We start from the raw sequence: 14,473 nt of genomic DNA on the forward strand, positions 1-14,473 counted from the left end.
GTTAACTTCGGCTCATTTTGGGTTTGACTCGGGTATTTATTGTAATTTCTGTTCGTTTTGGGTTTCATTTATTCATAGATTCTGATTTTTGGTAGTTTCACGCTTGGTAGATTATTTGATTTATTTTTGCTCATTTTTTGTTTAATGGAGTTTTTAATTTTCTTTGAAAAACTTATTTTGTAGAAAAAGTTTTTTAAATTAATTTCTGTTCGTTTTATATTGACATAGTCTTTTCAGCTAAAAAGAAAATAATACTTTAAATCTTTTCGTTTTTTAAGACTTTATAGTTTGGCTTGCTATTTGTACGCTGGAGAAAAATTTTCAGCAATTTTTAACAACATACACCCTTTTAAAAATCTGGACACAAATAGTACTGTTTAATTTAGTTTCATAACTCCTCTAGTTGACCTGAAATGGGAAACTTGATACCATTCGCAAAAAAATCTGTTTACTTTCTTTGATAGCTTGGATACACTTACACTATTTTGATTTGTTTAAATTTTAAGAGCAGAATTGGAAGGATTGGCTTGGGAGGGTGGGAGTGAAAGGGGGGATAGGTTGCCCTCAAATCACTTTCGACTATTAAAAAAGGCATCAGCCCTTTCTATTTTCAATCGAATGAGCCCTTTTCGAAGTTCCCACGACTACTCCTTCGATATGAAGTGCCCTGGTCTAAACAACAACAACAACAAAAATAATACATTATACCCACTTCGATCTTTACTATAAAAACGTCAAGCGTTCCAATCACTTTCGACTATTAAAAAGGGCACTAGGTCTTTCGATTTCCAATCGAATGAGCCCTTTTGGAAACGACAACGTTGTCTATAAACATCTTATATGCCCACAGGGCACACATTACGACCCTCACCCTAAGGTCTGTTAGGGTGGTTGTCATCCTCTTAGACAGAATTTCCAGAACTTTCAACTGCGTTAAAAAACATGGCTATCTCGAAATTTTGATTGGAGGTGTTTGGGGAAATGGTGGGCGTGAGAGGGGTGTTAGTAACCTTCCAATCACTTTCGACTATTGAAAAGGGCACAAGCCACACCAATTTCCAATTGAATGAGCGCTTTTCGAAGTTTCTACGAGAACTTCTTCGATACGAAGCTCTTAAGGAAATAATTAATAAATAATACATTGTGCCAAAATCGTTCTTATATGCCCCCAGGGCATAACTTAAAACCCTTGCCCTGACGGTTGTGGGGGAGTGTTCTCCTCTTTATTTAGTCCCCGTTTCTTGTCTCGTTCTCGAGTGTCCCCGTTCTTTACTTAGGCAGCGCGATGGTGCTGCCTATGATTTATACAACAACTTTGTATATAAACCTTAAATGCCCCCAGGGCATAACTTACAACCCTCGCACTGAGGGTTCTGAAGGGGTTATCATCCTAAAAGACCTAATTTCCAGAACGTTCAACTACGGTGAACAAACTGAATACCTAAAAACTTTGATTGAATGTGTTTGGTAAAATGGTTGGCCTTAAAGGGGCGTTAGTCGCTATCAAATGACTTACAACTATTCAAAAAAGTAGTAACTTTTTCAATTTCAAATTGAATGAGCCCTTTCGAAGTTTCTACGACAACGCTTTCAATAAGAACTTTATATGCCCCAGGGCATAACTTACAACCCTTGCCCTGAGGGCTTGGAGGGGGGGGGGGGGATGTCATCCTTAAAGACCTAATTTCGAAAACTTTCAAATACGTTGAGCAAAATAGATATCTAAATATTTTGATTGGATTTGTTGGGGAAAATGATTGGTGTGAGAGGGGGGTTAGTTGCCCTCACATCACTTTCGACTATTAAAAAGGGTACTATCCCTTTGAATTTCAAATCGAATGAGCTCGTTTTCGAGTTTCTAGGATAAAGATTTAAAAAAAAAAACTTATACGCCTCCAGGGCATAGCTTATAATCCTTGCCCTGAGGGTTGTGGGGGAGTGTCCTCCTCAAAAATGTATTTTCTATCTGGAAATCAACTACGCTGAACAAAATGGCTATCTCAAAATTTTGATTGGATGTGTTGGGGAGGGGTTATCATCCTTAAAGACCTAATTTCCAAAACTTAAAACTGCGTTGAATAAAATCGCTATCTAAAAATTTTTATTGGATGTTTTGCGGGAATGATCGGTGTGGGAGGGGCTAGTTGCCCTCCAATCACTTTCAACTATTAAAAAGGGCACTATCCCTTTGAATTTCCAATCGAATGAGCTTTTTTTGAAGTTCCTATGACAACGCCTTCTTTAAAAACCTCATATGCCCACAGGGCATAACTTAAAACCCTTGCCCTGAGGGCTGTGGGGGAGTGTCCTCCTCAAAAACATATTTTCTATCTGGAAATCAACTACGCTGAACGAAATAGCTATCTCAAAATTTTGATTGGATGTTTGGAGAAATGATGGGCGTGGGGGGGGGGGAGACTAGTTGGCCTCCAATCCCTGTCGGCTATTCAAAAGGGTACTAGTCCTTCAAATTTCCAATCGAATGAACTTTTTTTGAAGTTTTTACGACAACGCTTTCTATAAAAGCCTTATATGCCCCCAGGGCGTAACTTAAAACCCTTGTCCTGAGGGTTGTGGAGGAGTGTCCTCCTCAAAAACATATTTTCTATCTGGAAATCAACTACGTTGAACAAAATGGCTATCTCAAAACTTTGATTGGATGTGTTTGGGGGAATAATGGTCATGGAGGGGGGGGGGGCTAGCTGCCCTCCAATCACTTTCGACTATTAAAAAGGGCACTAGAACTCTCAATTTCCAATCTAATGAGCCCTTTTTGTAATTTCTACGACGACCCTTTCCATATGAAGTGCCCAGCTCTAAATGGAAAAAATAATATATAGTACATTGTGCCAACATCGTTCTTATATGCCCTCAGGGCATAATTTAAAACCCTTGCCCCAAGGGTTGTGGGGGAGTGTCCTCCTCAAAAAAATATTTTCTATCCGGAAATCAACTACGCTGAACAAAATGGCTATCTCAAAATTTTGGCTGGATGTGTTTGGGGAAATATGGGAGTGGGGGGGGGGGGCTATTTGCGCTCCAAACACTTTCGACTATTAAAAAGGGTACTAGTCCTTCGAATTTCGACTATCCTTCGACTAGTCCTTCGACTATTAAAAAGGGTACAAGTCCTTCGAATTTCCAATCGAATGAGCCTATTTTGAAGTTTCTACGACAACGCCTTCTATAAAAACCTTACATGCCCCCAGGGCATAACTTAAAACCTTTGCTCTGAGGCTTGTGGGGGACTGTCTTCCTCAGTAACATATTTTCTATCTGGAAATCAACTACGCTGAACAGAATGACTATCTCAAAAGTTTGATTGGATGTGTTTGGGAGAATGATGGGCGTGGGAGGGGGCTAATTGCCCTCCAATGCTTTTCGACTATTAAAAAAGGCACCAGAACTCTCAATTTCCAATCGAATGAGCCCTTTTCAAAGTTTCTACTACAACGCCTTCGGTACGAAGTGCCCGACTAAAGAAAAAGAAGAAAAAAAACACATTGTTCCCACATCGTTCTTTACTTAGGGCGCTATTTTTACGTCTTTCGTAATCTATTGGCTAAATATTTACTGAACCACCCGGCGAAAACTATTCAATGGTATTATATAATTATTAGTTTTATCGTTTTTCTCTTTTTTTTTCTTCTTCTTTACTGATTTAGTTCATTCATTGCCTTATGGTTTAATTATATTGATTTTTCGTTAAATTGTTTAACGCCAATAAATGGATGTTCTTTTCTTTGTGCGAGCGACTTCTTTAGTCAGTTAAATGAGCTCGTTGTATTAGTACGTGGCTCAATTTCTCGTCTTTCGTGACTTGTTATTTCAAAATTTACACTTAGCCTCCTGGCGACAACTATTATTTGGTATTACAGCTCGATTTAATTATTATTTTATTGTTTTTTTCTTCTTCATAGTTCATTTAATTCATTAATCCCAAGCCTTATTATTTAATTGTATTGAATTTGGTTATATTGTTTAACACTAATAAATGAACGTTCTTGCTGTTCTTTGTGCAAGCGTTATTCTGTCACTTGCTGTTATTCTGTCAGTTCTGCTGTTATTCTGTGTTATTGCTGTTATTCTGTCAGATAACGAACTCGTTGGGTTAGTATGCGGTTCTATTTTACGTCTTTCGTAACCTATTTGGCAAAATTTACAATGAGCCTCCCGGCAACGACCATTGTATGGTATTATAGCTCCATTAAATTGTTAGTTTTATTTGTTTTTTTTTTTCAATTTATTCTTCATCTTCTACAGTCCTTGTAATTTGTATTCAAGTCAAAAACTGGTAGCCAGTCTAATATATTTACACTATTATATATAATACATCTATTTAGACTTTATATCTACTATAATATATTTAGACTAATATATATAATATATCTATTACAAGGAATCTTCTTTTAAGATCCTTTCAATCATATCGAAAATTTTAAGGTCGATTGGGAGGACTGAAATGCAAATAAAGTATTTCAGGTAGAGCAATGAAAAATAATTTGTTGAGATGATAATAATAAATGTATTGCATCCCCATTTTGTAAGATTATCGCCTATGCTTATGACTGATGATAGTTTTGCTTACATTACTTGGTGCAGTTACAGCAAGTGCAGTCCGATACTGGCGGATCCAGGGGAACCCCTGGCCCCCAAGGATTTTCTGGCGCCCTCATTCCGTGTTTGTTTCTCTGTTTTTCAGTGTCTTTTCTTTTAAATAAATTTGTTAATTTGGTCAATTATTGGCACCTTTGTCACTTTGTCACATATTAATTTTATTAAATTTTGTTGAATTGTTAAACAGTAATAAATGAATTAAGTAAAAGTTTTCGTGGTTCTTTGGGCGAGCGACTCCCCCCCCCCTCCCCACTCAATAATGAGATGGCTTTGGTATTATGAGAATCTAGTTTACATGTTTCACTGTCGAATCCCAACAAAAAATTTCTAATGATAATAAAAAAATGTATTTAATTGCATAGCATAAAACACTATTTGATTAGTGATTTTGTGATTTTGAATAGTGATTTTGTGATAGCAACGGTTAACCATATATAGACTTTGCCCAATAGTTTTTCCCTACTTACAGGACAGCTGGAATCTGTTATCTACGTTTGTTGTCTGTTGTCATTTCCTGAAGTGATTTGAAAAACGGTCAGAAATTATATAAAAAAACAAGTTTTTTCAACAGAAAGTAAGGAGCAAGATTAAAACGAAAAGAAATTATCCTGTTTATGAGGGGACTGCCCTTGTTATATATCTTCTGTTTATTTATTTTTGTATTCAAGAAGCTCCGATTCTTCCGAGGAATTTAAAGTCCGAAGTTGTATTTAGGGGTATTTTCATTGAAAAATGCCTTTTTGGCATTTTCAATGCAAAAAAAAAAAAAAAAAATACTTCCCCCCCCTTGTCTAGCTAATAAAAAACTCATGCCCTCTCGTGAGCTTTTGTGAATTGACAACACTGTTTACGACCAATTTAATGGTCTTGAAACTAGGTTTTTTTCCTCTACCTGAAACATTACTGATATTCTACACTCGAGACGTGCAAGGCCGTATCCAGGGGTTAGGGGGTCCCCCCCCCCGAAATTTTTGTCCTACTCGTAAAAAACGTAACAAAATGAATCTAAACAAATTCTTGATGCATTTTTATTTCTTTTTTGTACCCCCCCCCCCAAAGTCCTTTAGTATCCTCCCCCCCCCGAATCTTTTATTGGATACGGTCCTGGAGGCGTTTAATTGTTCACAGTAAATAAATGTAAAAAATTTTAAAATGGCTCCCAAAGATCCAGTCCCGCGGCCAAAGGAAAATCAGTTTTATGGACTTAGAGGAAGAACAAGAAGAAAAAAAACAAACTCACATTTGATCGAGAACGGTCACTTTTAATCGAGCTTGATCTGCTTCTTTCTTGTTGAACCTGGAAGAAAATATCACGGCGTCATATTCATTGTCTTATATTTACTTATTTTATTGCTTATTATTATTACCAATAATAATTATTGTCAATCAAAAATAATTGTTGTCAACCAATAATACTTATTATTAAAGTCAATAACAATATTATTAATAATGCAAGATATAGAGAAAAAAAACAAAAAAGTTTGTGACACTTTTAATTCGAAGAAAGGTTCATTTTATGATGAAGAATTAGTGACAGTACTAAAGTAGGATTAAAAGATAATAACAAACCAAGTGCTCATTTCCCGGTAAATGAGTTTTTTTTTTAATATGATGGTTGTGAGGTTAGAGATAAGTTATTGAAGATTATGGATATGATTTTAAAAAAAAGGAAAAGTACCTGGCGATTTTAAGAAAACGAATTAAATTCCTGTATAAGAAGGGTGATAAGAGTGAGTGTGGTAATTATGGAGGTATTAGCCTGGTTTCTGTAGATAGTAAATTACTTAGTATGATGATACTTTGTAGACTTAGAAATGCTGTAGACGAGATTTTAAGAGAAGAACAAGAAAAAGCGGTTTTAGAAAGGGTAGATGATGCGCCGCATCACTCTTGGATTAATAATTGAGAAGTGCCTGGGTCATCAAATGCCTTTAGTCCTCAGTTTTGTAGATTATGATCAAGTGCTTGATTCAGCTGATACAAGAGTTTTAACGAAGGTTCTATCCTTGTATGTTATACCACATAAATCCATTGAAGTGATTAGTGCTATGTACGAGAATAACATTGCTGCGGTTAAGGTAGAAAGTGGGGTTAGTAGCCGGTTTCGTATTACATCAGGAATTAAGCTGGGTTGCGTTCTATCCCCATTTAAATGGATCATTTTGATTGACTTGTCATAAGGAGCACAGCAAAGGCAATGGCAGAACAAGAAATCAAATGAGGAAGCAAGACTCTGCTAGACAAAGGTTATGCAGATGATTTAAGCCTCAGAATGATACCAAAATTGAAAAAAATCCATCATTGAGTACCACACTTCTACCCTAGGCGATGTTAGAAAGGGTAAAAATGTAAAATATGTCGTATTAAAATAATATAATACATCATAGGTACCGCAATAGCGATGGCTAAGTAAAGAACGATCTGGACACAACATTTTTTTTTTCAGACCAGAGCACTTCGTATCGAAGATGTTGTCGTAGAAAATTCGAATAGGGCTCATTCAATTGGAAATTGAAAGGGCTAGTGCTCTTTTTAATAGCCCAAAGAGATTCGAGGGCTAACTAACCCCCCTCCCACGCCCACCATTTCCCACAACACATCCAATCCAAATTTGATAGCCACTTTTTTCAGCGTAGTTAAAAGGTCCAGAAACTATGTATGTGAGGATGACATCCCCAGCCCTCAGGGCAAGGGTTGTAAGTTATGCCATCGGGGCATATAAGGTTTCTATAGAAAAGGCGGTCGCATAAACTTCGGAGGGTGCTCGTTGGATTGGTAATCTGAAGTTCTAATGCCCTTTTTAAGATTCAAAGCGATAGACACACAACTCGTATTTTCCCGAAATGTATCTGATTGAAATTTTGAGATAGTTGTCATAGAAACTTCGAAAAGGGCTCACTCGATTGGAAACTGAAAGGGTCCTTTTTAATAGTCAAAATTGATTGGAGGGCAACAAGCCCCATGCCCATCTATTCCCAAAACACATCTAATAAGAATTTTGAGATAGCCATTTTGTTTAGCGTAGTTGGAAAGTCTGGGAATTATGTCTTTGATCATGACAGTCCCACCACAGCCCTCAGCGCAAGGGTTGTAAGTTACGACCCGAGCAGATACAAGGTTTTAATGGAAAGGGTGGTCGTATAAACTCTGGAGGGTATTAGCCTGGTTTCTGTAGATAGTAAATTACTTAGCATGATGATATTTTGTAGACTTAGAAATGCTGTCAGAAATTGAATTGTAAATTAGATGTTTTAGTAACCTTTTTAAGAGTCAAAGTGATCGGGTAACAAACAAAAAACCTCACAACTTTGTAATTCCCTCTTTGATGACTGTAAAACAAAAATAGATTGATATGCATAGATTTTACATGTCAATCCAATTTGGTTTTATGGCTATTGAAGGGGGTATAAAAGTTATGAGGTTTTTTGTTTGCTATTATGAAAATCTACTACTACGGAGATGCAACTTTTTGATACCCGATTGACGATATTCTAGTGTATCAATAATCATAGAAAAGGGAAAAAATCCGGTAATCCCAACTGATAAAGGAGTAAAGCACATATAGGATGTAGTAGACTCGAGAGAAAGTGATGAAACAAGTGCTAGCAAAGCCGTAAGCATAAATAAAACCGAAACCGCTTTCGCTTTCACTATTTTTAAACCTAAAACTATTTATTTTTTAACGATTTACCAGACTACAATTCATAGGGTAGAAATATGTCTCAGTCTTAAAAGCAGCGAGGGTTTGTTTCTTTCTCCCTTTTTAAGGAGTATATAAGCATTAGGTTGACAAAAAAAAAAGAAAAAAAAAGATGACTAGAAGGTGATCAAACAGTTCGTGGTAACAAACTGTAAGTAAGGAGCGAACTGGCTCAATAGTAACCAAAACTCTAAAAAAACGGAATTTTGATACTAATAGATACATGAGAAGAATCAGATTTTTATGCTGATTTCAAATATATAAGTTTCATCAAGTTTAGTCTTACCCATCAAAAGTTACGGGCCTGAGAAAATTTGCCTTATTTTCGAAAAAAGGGGGAAACAACCCCCCTGATCGTATCGATCCAGTAGTCCTAGAATATCGTGAAAGGACTCATTCGAACGGAAAATAAAAGTTCTAGTGCCCTTTTTAAGTGACCAAACAAATTGTAGGGCAACTTGGCCCCCTCTCACGCTCATTTTTCTCCCGAAGTCACCCAATCAAAATTTTGAAATAGCCATTTTGTTCAGCATAGTCGAAAATCTAATTAATATGTCTTTGAGGATTATTTAGTCCCCCACAGTTCCCGGGGGAAGGGCTGCAAGTTATAAACTTTGCCCATTGTTTACATATAGGTTTGGTTATTGGGAAGTATGCGGGCGTTTTCAGGAGGAATTTTTTTCTAGTGGGGGTCGGAGTAGAGGTTACGGGGAGGATCTTTCAATGGATTATATTTCCTTAGGGGAAGGAACATTTCCATGAAGGGGGCGCCAGATTTCGCAGCATTATTTAAAAAACATCAGAAATTAAATTAAAAAAGTTTTTTTTCAACTGAAAATAAGGAGCAACATTAAAACTTAAAACGAACAGAAATCATTACGTATATGAGAGAGTTCACCCCCTAGTCAATACCTCGCTCTTTATGTTAAATTTTTTAGTACATTCAAAAGAGCTATCTATTCTAATTAACCGGTGAATTATCGATAACACTTTAAGGAAATGTTCGTGGATGTAATAGCTACTACCTGTTATAAATAAGTTCCTGGAAATTACCTTAATTTTCGGATAAAATACATTGAATTAACACATGTTGACAGCTAGGTTAATCTGTTAACACAATTTAAATATGGAAGCCTTTACATCGGCCTTTGTGATTCAGGGATTTGTGATTCGAACAAAATTCAAACTTTAGCGTAAAGAAAGAGGTATTGACTAGGGAGCAAACTCCCTAGTATACGTAATAAAAACATACGAATATAGAAATTCGTTACGTAAGTTAATTCGTAAGTTACGTCAGAAAAAAATTTCGAGAAAGCAAATTAGCCAAAAAAAGGAAAACTAATATGCGAATTTCGTTTTAATTATTCATGTACGGTGAGCCAAAATCAAAACCGCATTAATTCAAAAACGTTCAGAAATTAACTAAAAAAAGTTTTTTAACTGAAAGTAAGGAGCGACATTAAAACTTAAAACGAACAGAAATTATTCTGTATATGAAAGGGACTGTCCCCTCCTCAACGCCTCGCTCTTTACGCTAAAGCTTGACTGTCTCACAACTTTATTTTTTAAAACAATAAAAAAAATTAGCGTAAAGAGCAAGGCCTTGATTAGGGGACAGCCCCTTTCATATACAGAATAATTTCTGTTCGTTTTAAGTTTTAATGTCGCTCCTTACTTTCAGTTAAAAATTTGTTTTTTTTTAGTTATGAAGAAAAGCATTGGGTAAGACTAAGAGGTGTTTCAATATTTCATCAAAATATATGGCCACTATGGCCATGGAAGGGGAGGGGGGCTATGGACATTGGAGAGTCTTAAATACGTCAATTAGTAAAAACAGGGAAATTATATGAAAAAAATATGTAACGTAATTAAGAAAAGCATTGGCTAAGACTAAGAGAGGTGCTCCAATATTGCGTCGAAACCTATGGGTACTATGGCCAGGAAGGGGGTATGGGCACAGGGAGAGTGTTAAATACGTTAAATTAGTAAAAACAGGGGATTTATATGAAAAACAATAAAAAAATGTAACATAATGAAGAAAAGCATTGGCTAAGACTAGGAGATGCTCCAATATTGCATCGAAACCTATGGGCACTATGGCTAAGGAGGGGGGCTATGGGCACCGGGAGAGTGTTAAATACATCAAATTAGTAAAAGCAGAGGATTCATATAAAAAATGTAAAATAATTAAAAAAGTAATGGCTAAGACTAAGAGGTACTTCAATGTTGCATCGAAACCTATGGGCACTATGGTCAGGGATGGGGGCTATGGGCACCGGGAGTGTTAAATACGTCAAATTAGTAAAAACAGGGGATTCATATGGAAAAACAAAACAAAATAAAAACAAGTAACATAATGAAGAAAAGCATTGACTAACACTAAGATGTGCTCCAGTATTGCATCGAAAACAAAGGGCACTATGGCCAGGGAGGGGGCTATAGGCACTGGGAGTGTTAAATATGTCAAGTTAGTAAAAACGGGGGATTTATATGACACCTATAGGAAATTATTGGTAAAATCCTAAAATGTGTAAGATGATGTTGGTATTGGGGTTCTCTAACAGATCCCACCCGGTCCCCCTTACCCCAGTGCACTGAAGAGCCGACACATTCTCGCTATTATCGTATTTCCCGTGATGAAAGAACAAAAACCTAATAGTAAAGTGACTATTTTTCAGGTAAAGAAGGTTGTCATTCAGAAAATGAAAACTAAGGCTTATACACACTTTAATTTCAGATGTTCTTTTTTTATAAGCTACTTCAGCAACAGGCCTTTGAAAAAAGTAACAAAACAAAACTATTAAAAAAAACTGTTTTATCCAGTTTTTAGTTGAGCAAAACAATCCACATAGAGAAATTTACATTGGATAGGGATAAATTTCAGTAGAAGGATTTTCTACAAAAAAAAAGGTGAACCATCAGGAAATTATATAAAATTATCAACAAATCTAAAAACTTTATAGGCCCTCTCTCTACATACCTGCCTGTACATATATAGGTGGCATCTTCATGGAGACTACAGTGTGTTTTCTTTTTAATGAAAGGAAAAATATAAGAACATGAAAAACTACGGTTTTCTTCAATTACTGCCAGAGTATAATTGCTTTAATTACAACCACATGTGATTTATGACCGATTTTATTTTCGCCATTTACATATCTGGTCTGGGAAAAATAGAACAACAATGACCCATGTTTGTTTGCTTAAACCTTCGGCCTAACTCATAAACCTAATTAGAAAATTCCCCAACAGATGTGTCAATGTTACGGTGAATGTCCAAAATCTAGTTAATGTCGACATTCACCGCTAAATGTTCGAAATTCCTTTTTCTCTGCTTCGATTCAATTAGCTTTGCGAATCAGCTTTTTCATTCTTATGTAACCTACAATGTTAAAAATTTAAGTTAGGTTAGATTATGTTAGTTTGATTAGGTTAGGTTAAATTTGGTTCTAAATAGGCTATCAGAAATGGTTTAAAAAACTAACTTAATCTAACCTAAACCAACCTAACCTCGTCTAACCAAATCTAACCTCCCATCATCAAACCTTGCATTAAATTAAAAAAATTGACTGGCAACGGTGACTAAATCCAAGGAGAAAAAAAGGTATTTCGGACGTTCACCGGTGAATGTCAACATTAACTAATTTGCGGATATTCACCGTAACATCAACACTGATTGCCAGCTAACCTGTAATAGATAGTCAAACGGTTTATGATAACGAACTGTATTAAGGAGCGATGCGGTTCAATAGCAACCGAATCTCTCTAAAAAAAACAACAAAAAAACCGAATTCTTAGATCAATAGATACTTCAAAAGAATCGCCTTATTATTCGGACCCCCAATATTTAAGATTCATTAAGTTTAGTGTTGAGAAAATTTGCCTTTTTTTCGAAAAAGGAGGGAAACACCCCCTAAGAGTCAAGGAATCTTAACAAAATCACACTATAAGGTCCAGCGTATCAGAAAACGTTACTGGAGTCTTTCAAGCTTCTCCAACTTAAATTAAAAATTCTAGTGCCCTTTTTAAGTGACCAAAAAATTGGGCGGTAAACTTTACTTGCAAAAATATTTCTGTGGGAGAGGAAATTTTCTATGGAGGGAAGCTTGATTTCCCGGCATTATTTGAAAACAAAAATAAATTAAATAAAAACAAGTTTTTCAACTGAAAGTAAGGAGCAAAATTAAAACTTAAAACGAACAGAAATAATTTCGTATGTTAGGAGGGTTGCTCCCTCCTCACTACCTCACTGTTTACGCTCAAGTTTGGCTTTTTGTCCCGCTTCTTTTATTAGATTAGATTCTTTTATTAGATTTAAATAAAATAATAAACTCATTTCAAAGTACTAAAGAACTTTAGCACGAAGAGCGAGAAATTGAGGAGGAGGCAACCCCCCTAATAAATAAAGTAATAAATGTACACCGGTCAGGCTAGCAACAGCAGTGATTAGGCATATTATGTTTGAAAAGAAAAATTAAATTGAGAATCACATGGTATATTCCTTTAGTTTGTATCTAATTTATGTCCTATAAATAACAAGGCCTGAGCTATTGTTCAAAGATGCAGCCATACCTTAGACAACAGGGTGATCTTGAACCAAGATCCCAAATATGAAATAAGCAGTGTGGAAACAAAAGAGTAACTTTATTTGATTCCTGATTCAGCCATTTTTCAAAATATAATTTTCACTTCCCTGGAAATCCAATAATAGGCAAGGTAATGCCTAAGGGGGCTAGGCGTTTACCCCTCCCCCCGTAAAATACCCGTCAAATACCCTCCACCCCACCCCAGCGGTAAATACTCCCCCACGGCTGGTTGGTCTCCAATCACTTTTGTCTTATAAAAAAGGTCCCCAAATCTTAATTTCTGACCGAATGAGCAATAGATACATCAAAACAATCGGCTTATTATTCGGATCCCAAATATATAAGATTCATTAAGTTTAGTGTTGGGAAAATTTGACTTATTTTCGAAAAAGGAGGGACACACCCCTAAAAGACAAGGAGTCTTAACAAAAATCACACCATAAGGTTCAGCGTATCAGATAACCTTATTGTAGTCTTTCAAGCTTCAACATAAATTAAAAGTTCTAGTGCCCTTTTTAAGTGACCAAAAAGATTGGGCGGTGAGCCCTTTGAAAATTTTTCTGTGGGGGAGGAAATTTTATGTAGAGGAAAGCTTGATTTCCCGGTATTATTTGAAAAACAATAAGAAATGAAATAAAAAACAAGCTCTTTCAACTGAAAGTAAGGAGCAACATAAAAACTTAAAGCGAACAGAAAGTATTTCCTATGTTAGGAAGGCTGCTCCCTCCTCAATACCTCACTTTTTACGCTAAAGTTTAACTTTTTGTCCCAAATTTCCTGAAACACAAGGGCCGTTTAATTAAAATAATAAACTCTTTAACAGTACTAAAGAACTTTACACGAAGAGCGAGAAGGCAACCCCCCTAATATACAAAATAATAAATGTAAATAGGTCAGGCTAGCTAAATACCCCCCCCCCATCAGGAAATACTGCCCCCGCAGATGGTTGGTCTTCAATCACTTTCGCCTTGTAAAAAAAAGGTCCGAAAGTCTTAATTTCTGATCGAATGACAATCCTCTGAAGTTTCTACGACCATGAAGCGGAGGTAGGGATGAGGAAGAAGAAGGAGCAGTCCCAATCTTTTATGGAATAAATTCTGCTAATTTCAGGGTTAAATTTTAATCTTTAACTTTATAATAACACAGTAGACCAGAAATATTCCCAGAAATCAAGAGGGATTAAATATCAATATCCCCTTTTTGATGCGTTTTTTAAAATTTTTTAAAAATTCCCCGCCCGAAAAAATTAAGCCACAAACAGAAGTCCTGGATACGACCCTAGGATTATAAATTAATTTCTACCTCCAACCTCCTCTTGTCTCTCCCTTAGATCTAATTCTGTATTTATTTGAAGGCTCATGATTGTACGGGCGGGGAATATTGCCCGTTGTTTTACAACTTCAAACATTTGCATGTAAGGACTTTAAACCTCTACACAAGGCCGTACCCAGAGGGGGGGGGGGGGGGAGGGGATTTTAACCCCCCCCCCCACCCCGAAATGTTTGTTTGACTCGTAGAAACGTACCAAAAATGGATATAAACAAATTTTGTATGCGTTTGAGTTTTTTTG

General features: G+C 36.2%; 2 protein-coding genes across 3 annotated transcripts in view; both read right to left on the reverse strand.

Moving 5' to 3' along the window:
* LOC148939157 (uncharacterized) overlaps positions 1 to 14,473 on the reverse strand; it is a 459,905-nt gene that overhangs the window by 321,646 nt on the left and 123,786 nt on the right. The window lies entirely within an intron of this gene.
* Positions 1 to 14,473, reverse strand: part of LOC148939163 (uncharacterized) — a 121,784-nt gene that overhangs the window by 82,048 nt on the left and 25,263 nt on the right. For both annotated transcript variants that reach the window (XR_016143514.1, XM_089106545.1), the window contains exon 4: positions 5,858 to 5,914. Coding sequence is in view for 1 of the 2 variants with exons in the window: in XM_089106545.1 (XP_088962671.1) it covers positions 5,858 to 5,914 (57 nt within the window). In the remaining variant the exon portion in view is untranslated. The remainder of the gene's footprint in view (positions 1 to 5,857; positions 5,915 to 14,473) is intronic.

Source organism: Artemia sp. Qi Xiang Cuo, chromosome 21, assembly GCF_049724085.1.
Source record: "Artemia sp. Qi Xiang Cuo chromosome 21, ASM4972408v1, whole genome shotgun sequence".
NCBI lineage: Eukaryota > Metazoa > Arthropoda > Branchiopoda > Anostraca > Artemiidae > Artemia > Artemia sp. Qi Xiang Cuo.